This window comes from Rhincodon typus, chromosome 10, assembly GCF_021869965.1.
Source record: "Rhincodon typus isolate 14 chromosome 10, sRhiTyp1.1, whole genome shotgun sequence".
NCBI lineage: Eukaryota > Metazoa > Chordata > Chondrichthyes > Orectolobiformes > Rhincodontidae > Rhincodon > Rhincodon typus.
Window position 1 is genome coordinate 71612520 of NC_063341.1, and position 11266 is coordinate 71623785.

Sequence of the window (11266 nt, forward strand, 5' to 3'; positions counted from 1 at the left end):
GGCTGCAGTGGCATGGCCTGGGCTGGTGTAGCCCAGAGCAGGGATTCAGGCAGCAGTGGCATGGTGTGGGCTGGTGAAGCCCAGAGCAGGGATGCTGGCTGCAGTGGCATGGTTTGCACTGGTGTAGCCTGGAGCAGGACGATAGCAGCGGCAAAGAAAATGTTGGATTCAAGTTATCTTTCTTTATTTTGTATTTTATTTTAGGCAAATGTGAATGGTGCTGATGCATGGTGATGGTATAAACTTTTCACTGTATTTTATATCGAATACATGCGACAATGAATGATTCAATTCAATTCAATTCAAATGGTTTTCCTGTACGACACCAGATCACATGGGCCCTGTAGACACCCCCCCCCCCCCCCCCACCCCACCCAACAAGAAGCTCGTGGTAGCAAACCTACCCCATGGTGAGAAATGGTGCAGATTCATTCAACGTCATTTTCTCTGGCAAGGAGTGCTCATGCAATGAGAACTGTATCAAATGTCAGGCTAGATTATGCCTCCCTCCTTTCAGAAATGGGACTTGAATGTCCAACCTTTGGACTCTGTCTGGAGTGCTCGCCACTGAGCTACAGCTGACATATAACTCAGTTTTCTTAATGTTTCAGAGAGATTATCTTCTAAGCAGCCAAATCTAACAGACTGTGATAGTCCAACGGTCATCCTAGGTTTGTGCTGACTTTTCTTTAATCTTTGTTGAACTGATGGTACGAGTGTTGCAATCACACACACCTTCCTCAGGCTAAGGCGATCAATGTTCCTGCTCCGTATTGCTGTCCTGTGGTCCCTACTTGAGATTCAGGGAAAATGTGCATGCTAATGCTGAAAATTAAATGCAGAAGAAAAAATAAAAACAATGTTATTTTGTTGCATTTGACAAATTATTTGCAACAAGTTCCTTATCTTGAAAAGGGTATTTCCCTCCAAAGCTGATAATTACATGCTTTGTTTTTAAATGCTTTTAACCTAAGAGCAAAAGATACCGAAGAAGGGTCCAGGCCCGAAACGTCAGCCTTCCTGCTCCTCTGATGCTGCTTGGCCTGCTGTGTTCATCCAGCTCTACACCTCGTTATCTCACAATTAAGGAACTAATTGGTCTTGTCTTTAACACATTTTTGATTATTATAAATATATTTATGGAGGAAGCATATTCCTCTGAACTTCATAATCCCTCTGGAACCTCCTTCCCCTCCCCTTCCTACTGGCTCAATCCCCTCCCCCAACTCCCTCTCGTCATGCATTTACTATCCCATCTGACCTTCCGTTCTCTGATGCCGAACTGTCCTCAGCCAACATCTCAGTTTCATACCTCTGCATCGCCACCTTAATGAATTTCGGGCATGACACAACATTCTTCAGTCACCATTGCCTCCATGCCCATTTCTTTGGATAAGAGTCCTCTCCCTGTCCCACAGATCTCTTCGCCCACTGTCCAACACTCTTCCCTCCACCTGACCCCTCTCTCCAGCCATTTACCTGAACTCAACCCATTCATTGAGAACTGTTGACATGACACTGGTTGCCTCAATTTCTCTGCTCCCCCACCCATTCCAACCTATCTTTACGTGAACTGACTGCATGCACTTCATGCTCTCAGGTTCAACCCTGACTTTATAATTAAGCCTGCAAGACAAGGGTGGTGCTATTGTAGTCTAGCGGACTGACCTCTACATTGCAGAGAATGAACGTCAGCTCTCAGATATCTCCTCCTATCTCCCTCTGGATCATGACCTCACCATCAAACATCAGGCTGCCATGTCCACAATGCTCACTAACTTGATTTCATCTGGTGATCTTGCTCCCACTGCCTCCAAGCTGATAGTCTCCCAGCCCCGCACAACTCGCTTCTACCTCCTTCCCAAAATATTCAAGCTGGACTGCTCAGGCAGACCTTTGCCTGTCCCACAGAACTCATCAGTTCCTACCTGACTCTGTTCTTTCTCCTCTTGTCCAGTCCCTTCCCATTTACATCTATAATTCTTCTGACAATTCAGTTTCAGAATTTCCAGTTTGCGGGCTCGAGCCCCCTCCTTTTTATCACGGACATACAAACCTTTTACAAGTCTATCCTCCATCAGGATAGTCTCAGGGAAAAAAAGAGGCCTGAACCGTACCCATCCACCATCATCCTCCACCTGACTGAGCTCGTCCTCACTCTGAACAACTTCTCTTTTAACTCTTCTCACTTTCTTCAGGTCAGAGGGGTGGCCATGGGTACTCACAGGGGCACACATTATACTTGTCTCTTTGAGGGGTACATGGATCATTCCTTGTTCCAATCCTATTCCAGCACCCACGCACAACTCTTTCTCCAGTATGTTGATGATACCATCAGTGCTGCTTCCCTCACTCATCCAGAATTGGAAAACTTTATCAATTTCACTTCTAATTTCCACCCTGGTCTCACCTTCACCTGGTCCATGTCTGACTCTTCCCTTTCCTTCCTCAACATCTCTTATTCTATTTCTGGGGATAGACTGGCCACTAATATCCGCTACAAACCAACTGACTCCCCCACAGTTACCTTGACTATACATCCTCACACCCTGCTTCCTGTAAAGACTGTATTCCATTCCACCAGTTCCTCTATCTCCTTCGCGTCTGTCCTGATGATGCCAACTTTGAGAAGGGGGGCATCAGAAATGTCCACCTTCTTCCTCCACTGAGGATTCCATTGCAATGTAGATGACAAAGCTCTCAGCTGAATCTGACCCATCTCCTGCAGTTCAGTCCTCTCTTCCTTCTCACAACAGCAATACGGTCCCCTTAGTCTTTGCTTGCCTTCCTTTCAGCATCCACATTCAGAGGATCATTAGCCACCTCCAGCAGGATACCATCACCTTACACATATTCCCCTCCCCTTCCTTGTCAGCCTTCTGCAACGATGGTTCCCTCTGGAACACCCTGACCTACACCTCCTTCACTCCCAACACCCCCCACAGTACCTTCCCCTGCAACCGCAGAAGGTATCACACCTGCCTATTTACCTTCACACTCCTCAGTATCCAAGGGCCCAAACCTACCTTCCAGGTGAAGCAGCACTTAACTTGCACCTCACTACTCACAATGTGCTCTCCTCTACATTGGGGGAAACAAAATGTAAACTGGGAGACCGCTTCACAGAACACTTAGGTTCTGTCTGCAAAAAAGACCCTGAGCATCCAGTTGCCTGTTGCTTCAACACAACACCTTGTTCCCTGGCCAACATCTCTGCCTCAGGCTTGCTGCAGTGCTCCAGCAAAGCTCAGCGCAAGCTAGAAGAACAGCTTGTCATTTTCCACGTGGGAACTATACAGCCTTCTGGACTCAATATCAAGTTCAACAATTTTAGGGCTTCAGGCACATTCTCCCATGTCCTTACACAACCCCTCACACACGAGGCCTTGTTATTACATGGTCTACTGTTACACACTGCCCATTGTTAGCCAATAATAGAGACCATTTGCAGCCATTCATTCTCCTAGACTGACCATTATCCACTCCTTCGTCTATCCTTCAGTTCTTCTCTCTCTTTGGGCTCTATCTCCACCTCTCATTTACTCTTTATCTCCTCCCTATCTTCAACAAAATAAAAATTCCCAGCTACCATTAGTTCTGAAGAAAGTTCACTAGAACTGAAACAATAACTCTGATTTCTCTCCACAAATGCTGCCAAACCTGCTGAGATTTTCCAGCAATTTCTGTGTTTGTTGGCAATGAAATTTCACTTGGTTGATTCTTGGGATATCACAGTTGCCCTGTCAGTAGAAAGTAAGTAGCTTTGGCCTATATCCTGAGGTTCAGAAGAATGAGGTCTTATTTTAAGTATGTAAAAATTGTTATAGGACCTTTTTAAAGCAGATGCTGGAAAATGTAACAGAGGTTTACAGACACAGGAGCCTTAAAACATTTGTTGACAAGGTGTGAACATTGTGCTCACTGGATAGGCCAGCATTCACTGCTTATCCCTTACTACCCTCCAGAAGGTGGTGGTGAGCAATCATAATGTAATCTATATAGGTATTAAGTATTAACCAGTTTCTTAACAAAATAAACAATTCTGATATTTTTTCTCTTTAAAAATTGTTGTCCGTACATAAATTTGGTATAGACATAAAGAGAGGATTAAAAAAGACCCCACCAGATAACAGTATCAATGTGCATTCCAATACAATGACAAACTCACATCGCAGGTACACTCTTTCTCGCATACCTCAGCCATAATCCGGCCACGTCCAAATTTTTACAGCTCCTTTCGGAATACGCATGCGTCGGAAGCCATTGGGGGATTGGGCAAGGCCCACTGCACCTACGTCCTAAGGGGAGACGGAACATGCGCATACGACGGCCGTCTTCCGAACTGGGCCAGAGAGCGCATATGCAAACCTCGACTGTTCAAGGCAAACCCTGGATCGGGATACTGCGCAAGCGCCGTAGCACGCCGAACAATGGACCGGCAGAGTACGCATGCTCTACAGGGGCAGCGGGAACAGGCGAGTGCGCCTGCGCGTCATTCTACACTCGCCCACCATCCCGCGGGGCTGGGGTAAGTGCGCCTGCGCGCTGTTGTTTCTTGGTACCTCCCTCACCTGCGGAGTGCGGCCGTTGCTAACGGCAAGTTGGTTAAGGAACAGGAAAGATGCCGTTGGGTTTGAAAGCCAGGAGGAAGAACAAATCTCGGGACAGCTCCGCCTTAGTGGACAACGAGGGGGATCCGGCATGGAGGGGCGGCAGTGCCGGTGCTGTTTCTCCCGATGGCGTTGGACCCGGGCTCCCTGCGCCGCCGCCTCACGCCCGGCCCAAACTGGTCTTCCACACGCAGCTGGCGCACGGCAGCCCCACCGGCCGCATCGAGGGCTTCTCCAATGTCCGTGAGCTGTACGCCAAGATCGGCGAGGTGTTCGGCATCCCGGCCTCCGAGGTAAAAGAAGAGACCCCACACCCGATGTGAAAACTGTGGACCGCAAACCTCCTCCCCTCTCCAATTCCCCACCCTCTCTCTCTCTCTCTCTCTGTCTCTCTCCACCAAACCCCACCTTGCCCTCATTCTTCCCCCTTTCTTTTCCTACTCTCTGCCTCCCCCGGTCTCCCTCCCTCCCCCCCCCCCCCCTCCCCTCCCCCCCCCCCCCTTCTTTAACCCCCATTCCACCTTCTTCACCTCTTCGTCCCCCACCCCACCTTGCTCACGCCAATTCTCCTCCATCCCCTTCTCCTGTCCCCCTTCCATCTCTCTGCCCCATCCCCTTACCCCTATCCCTACTCCCCTCTCACCCATTGCTACCCCAGCTTCCTATCTTTTTGTGCTCGCACTCTTTGCCGACCATCGCTGTTGATTTATTTTTTTTTCCTCACCACCATCCCCAAGTAGAAAGGACAGTTTTGCTAGCCAACAAACCTGTTGCAACGTCTCTAAGCATGGCTGCTGGGTTTGGGATGTTTCTGTTGGTTTGTTACAAAACACTCATTTTGTAACTGAGATAACACGGTGTAGTAACTGAATTTGGTTTTGTTACTAATTGTTAATACCATTCTTTTGTATGTTTGTAACGTGATCTGCATACAGTACTGAGTCTTGGATTCTTACAGCCGACTAATTCCTAAAAGCCCTATTTGCTGCCTCAGGGTTCATTTCACCACCTGAAGGTGTGGTGGAGTGATTTCAGCTCCAGCTCCCAAAAAGAAGTTGGATGAACTTTTGATGGAAGCAAGGGCTGAGGATATGAGGACTGATTGGATAGCTCTTTCAAAAATTTGGCATCAGCAGCATGGGCTGAATAGCTGTGCCCTGTGCTTGAAGTCAGTGACCAGTACAACATTCGTGTTGTATTTTGTGGCTTCATTGGAGAACAGCTTTCAACTCCGCATCATTTTGCATTTATATATCACCTTTACTGTAGTAAAACTGCCCCAGTCATTCCAAAGTGCTTTATAAAGTTAATCTTGAACACTGTTATTTTTGTTCCTACAAAAAGTACAGAATCATACAGCAAGGATGAAGGCCATTTGGCTTATCGTACTGAAGCTGAATTTTCTGTTTTCCCCTGTATCCCTTGTTATCTTTATCTTGTTTTGTTTTTAAAATAAAATTTTGTGCTCAAAGATTGACATGTGTATTTGGGATGGATATTTAAAAATGGAGCCTGAATTTATGTCAGGCTTTTCACATTCTCTGCAAGTTCCAAAATGTTTTAAAACCACTGAAGTTACTATTAAATCTAGTCATTGGTATCAACATCAATTTGCACATAGCAAGGTCCGATGAATAGCAAGTGATAATGACCAGACAATCTGTTAATTATGTTGGTTGAGGGATAAATATGAGTTGGGTCTTTCTAAAATCATATTGTTGGATTTTTAAAGTGTGCCTGAGAGGCAGCCAGTGCTTTGGTTTAATGTTAGGCCTGGAAGGTAGCACTGCTGACAGTACCACACTGAGCAGTCAACCTAGCTGAAGTCTGTGGAGTGAAGTTTGATTTCTGACTCTGTTAACTGACTGGAATCGTCATCAACAAGTGTTACACACCCACTCGACACTTACCTGCTCATTGACACTCTAACTTCAATCGATCCAGACTCTGGTACAGCCATTGTCAGAGATGGACAAGTGGGCAAAATGCCAGGACAGAAATGTGACTGCCTGTGACATTAAGACCACATTACACTCTCTGGTGAGCATGTAAATTCAGGAGATTGACAAATGACCATTCTCCTGTTATAAGCTTGGCAGTGGTGCTAAATACTAATTATTTCAGTGTTTCTGACCAAGATTTAATTGAAGATAAGTGCATAAGTGTACCTCACTTCAAAAATATTTCATGGCTTCTTAAAAGTTTGTGAGAACTACTATGCCAATAACGGTTTGTTCTTTCTAGATCTGGTGGTTTATTCACTGTCAGTCATGGAAATATGCATTGAATAGTTTCATTTGGTTCCTACTCCTTTGAGACCACTGATGTACGTACATCCTGCATTTCTCTGCCACAAAATCCATTTAAAGAGCTGCCTGTGGGTGTATCTCACATCCTCTCTGCAACTGTAACCTGATCTGTCATATCCAATTATTACTTGCAATTTTCTTTTTCCTATTTTTGTTTAACACAAGTTTAGTTGCAATGAATGTATTCAGAGGTGCTCGTAATTGTTTAGTGTCCCATCTGTTGAATTGAGTAACCCAGTCTCTGCTTGCAGTTGTAATATTATCAAAGTAATTATCACTGAGGAAATGTTACTAAGTAGTTAATAAGTAATTCCTTTCTAACAGTGAATGGGGTTCAAGCAAAATTGCGCGCAGTGTTTAATGAAGATAGGCAAATCTCATTCAACTTTGAACATGAATGGAGTGATTTCTGTTTTTGTCAATTGGCAGATGAAGGTTTTGCACACCAAAATCAAGCTGTCACATGAAAGACTAGGGAAATTGTCTGCATCCTGTTTCGAAGGAAAATGGTTCCATGCATAAAACTTCGGGTAATGGTCAGTTCTGACAACTTGCAGAATGTTGTGTTGATCCTGTTTAGGTTTAGCTGGCATGGCTGGAAAAGCTTTTCTTGTCATGGTGGTTGTATTTTAACGAGTAGAAAAACTTACGTTCCTCCAATATTAATAACTAGACTTTTGATTTCCTTCATGTTTTTATACATTATTTAAAACCATCAGGTATGCTCATGAATGTAAAGGGAAACAGAAATATTGCACAGTGCAGTTTTTCTTTGTATGTTGTTTTGCATGAATGTTTTGAATTTTTTTATGTATAGAATACTGTGACTCCGGGATTGGTCCTGGGACCTTCACTGCTTACAATTTATTCATGTGACTTTTTTTTAATTCATTCATGGGATGTGGGCATCTGTGGTTAGTTCAGCATTATTGCCCATCGCTAATTGCCCAGAGATCAGTTAAGAATCAATACATTGCTGTGGGTCTGGAGTCACATGTAGGCCAGACCAGGGTTAGGATGGCAGATTTTCTTCCCTAAAGGGCATTAGTGAACCAGAGAGGTTTTCTGACAATCGACAATGGTCATCATTATTCCCAATTCTTCATTGAATTCAAATTATGCTATCTGCCAGGGTGGGATTTGAACCGGGTCTGCAGAACATTAGCTGAGTCATAGTCTGGCATAACAGGGAGAACTTACTATCTGGATACAGAACTAGGTAAAAAGTAGAAGAACAGAGGGTGGTTGTGGGGGGTTGCTTTTCACACTGGAGGCCTTGAAAGTGGAGTCGCAGGTAGATAGGATAATGGAGAAGGTGGTTGGTATGCTTGCCTTTATTGGCCAGTGCATCGAGTATAGGAGTTGAGAGGCCGTGTTGCGGCCGTACAGGACGTTGGTTCAGTGACTTTTGGAGTATTGCATGCAATTCTGATCTCCCTCCTATAGGAAGGATGTTATGAAATTAGAAAGTGTTCAGAAAAGTTTACGAGGATGTTGCTAGGGTTGGAGGGTTTGAACTATAGGGAGAAGCTGAATAGGCTATTTTCCCTGAAGCGTCGGAGGCTGACGGGTGACCTTATAGAGGTTTATAAAATCATGACGGGCATGGATAGGGTAAATAGGCAACATCTTTTTCTCAGGGTGGGCGATAGGTTTAAGGTGAGAGGGGAAAGACATGAAAGGGACCTAAGGAGCAACTTTTCATGCAGAGGATAGTGAGTATATGGAATGAGTTGTCAGAAGAAGTGATAGAGGCTGGTACAATTACAACATTTTAAAAGGCGTCTGGATGGGCAAATAGGTAGGGAGAGTTTAGAGGGATATGGGCCAAATAATGGCAAATGGGACTAGATTTATATCGAATATGTGGTCGGCATGGACGAATTGGACCAAAGGGTCTGTGTCTGTGCTGTATATCTCTATGACCCTATGACTGTATAATATCATTGGGCCTTTGTCTTCTAATAAATGAATGGAGGGAAGGTGTGGATGCTAAATTTGCTGACAGAATAAAGTTATGTTGGAAACTAAGCTGTGAAGATAAGGACCTTAGAAAAAGATATAGATAAGTTATAAGTTGGCAAAGATATCACAACTGGAGTATAATGTGGGAAGATTTGAAATTTCCACTTTTTGCAGGAAGAATCAAAAAGCATATTATCTAAACGGTGAGAGGTTGCACAGCTCGGATGCGTTGGATCTGGGTATCTTATGCATGAAGCACAAAAAGTTAATCTGGAGGTCGGCAAGTATTCAGCAAGGAGAATTGAATAAAAAAGTAGGAAGGTTATGTTTCGTTTATACAGGGTGCTTGTGAGATAGCATCTGGAATACTGAGTACAGTATTGATCTTATTGGTGGAAGGATGTAAGTAGGTTGGAGGCTGTCCAGACACAGTTTTTCAGACCATTGTCTGGAATGAGAGAGTTATTTTAGAAGGAAGATTGGACAAGCTCAGCTTGTAGCCACTGCAATTCAGAACAGGAAGAGACATTTTGATTGAAACATCTGGGAACCTGAAGGATAACACTGTATGGAGCTGGAAGAACACAGCAGGCCAGGCAGCATCAGAGGAGCAGGAAAGTTGATGTTTCGGTTCGGGACCCTTCTTCCGACTTCAGCATCTGCAGTTCTTACTATCTCTGAGAGCCTGAGGGATCTTGACAGGATAGATATGGAGAAGATGTTTTCTCTTATGGAAGGATCTAGAACTAGGGCTTCAGTTTAAAAAAAAAAAAAAAAAATCATGAGTTGCCTATTTAAAACAGAGTTGAGGTGAACTGTTTTTGAGAGGGTTGAGTGTTCTGGAACTCTTCTTGTAACGGTGGCCAAGACGGTTCTTGAATGTTTTTAAAGCAAAGTGGATAGATTCTTGTTAAACAAGGGAATGAATGTTTATCTGGGGTAGGTTGAAATGTGGATTTGAGGTTGCAATCAGATCGAGCATGACTTTATTGAATGACAGACTTGAAGGGCCTAATGAGAGGTTTTGTGATATGAGCCTGCTCATTTACTTCACACATGAATGAGATTTGGCATTGTATAGTTTTGAGGGCAAATTGCATAAGCCTTACAGGGAGAAGAGAATTGATGATTCTCAAATGTTACAGGCCCAACCTATTCAACCTCTCCTCGTGAGACAGTCCCTCCACACTGATACTCAGTATATTTCACTGAGAAAAGATGAGGTAATTTGAGCACAAAGATGGGCTTGAGATGAATGGCTAGTTTGTGCACAGTCTGTCCTGCATCATACTATGTGATTTGAATATATTAATTATAGATCAATATTTGGTGAAGATGTTTTTCTTGCTTTTACTTCCTCATGATATTTAACACAACATTTCCTGATCAGTATTGTTTTTGACTATTTTAGTTAGCTTCTGCCAGAATTGACTCCCTTTAGAAAGTAGTTGACTGCTTGGATGATAACTAATAGATGAAGTGGTATGATAAAGGGAGCACTTTCAGGATGGCAACTAATGGTGTGCCACAGGGATCAGTACTGGGGCTTAACATATTTACAATATGTTGTGCCACAGGGATCAGTACTGGGGCTTAACATATTTACAATATGTTTGAATGACTTGAATAAGAAAAGTGAATTTACTGTAGCCAAGTTTGCAGGTAACACGAAAATAGGTGGGAACGCAAGTGGGGAAGATGGCACAAAGAGGTTATGGAAGGATATGGATAGTTTAAGGGATAGTTTAATGGAATACATGAAGAGCTATGAGGCTGTGCACTTTGGCAGGGATAGTAGAGGAGCTGAACATTATTTAAATAGGGAAAGACTGTAGACAATATGGAACAGTAGGTTTTGGGAGTTGTTGTGCATGAGTCACAAAAGATTGCATCCAAATTTAGTGCGTAATAGAAAGGCAAACAGAATGTTGGCCTTTATTTCCAAGGGATTGGGGTTAAAATTTGGGAGATTTTGCTAAAACTATATAAGGCACTTGTCGGACCACAGTTGGACTTTGAAGAATTTTTGGTGGCTTATCTACGAAAAGATATTATGGCATTGGAGGCATTCCAGAGATGGTTCCTAGGCTGATACCAAGTATGGAGCGACTGTCTTATGAGGAGAGGTTGAATAGGTTGGGCCTGTAACGTTTGGGATATAGAAGAATGAGAGCTCACCTTAGTGAAACATGAAAGATTCTGGGGACTTAAAAGGGTAGATGTTGAGAGGTTGTTTTCCCTTGTGGGAGAGTCCAGGACCAGAGATGCAATCTCAGAAAAATGCGGCATGGTGGCTCAGTGGTTGTCACTGCTGCCTCACAGTGCCAGGGACCCGGGTTCGATTCCAGCCTCAGGTGACTGTCTGTGTGGAGTTTGCGCATT

General features: G+C 44.0%; 1 protein-coding gene and 1 long non-coding RNA gene across 2 annotated transcripts in view; one reads left to right on the plus strand and one right to left on the minus strand.

Moving 5' to 3' along the window:
- Positions 1 to 178: 178 nt before the first annotated feature.
- Positions 179 to 4410, minus strand: LOC125484187. The gene is made up of 2 exons (XR_007263026.1): positions 4169 to 4410; positions 179 to 825 (listed from the first exon to the last, which is right to left on the minus strand). It is a non-coding gene; the product is annotated as an uncharacterized LOC125484187 (long non-coding RNA).
- Positions 4411 to 4535: 125 nt separating this feature from the next.
- gipc2 (GIPC PDZ domain containing family, member 2) overlaps positions 4536 to 11266 on the plus strand; it is a 132485-nt gene continuing 125754 nt past the window's right edge. The window contains exon 1 of the mRNA XM_048601817.1: positions 4536 to 4903. Coding sequence (XP_048457774.1) covers positions 4622 to 4903 — 282 coding nt within the window. The 5' untranslated portion in view covers positions 4536 to 4621. The remainder of the gene's footprint in view (positions 4904 to 11266) is intronic.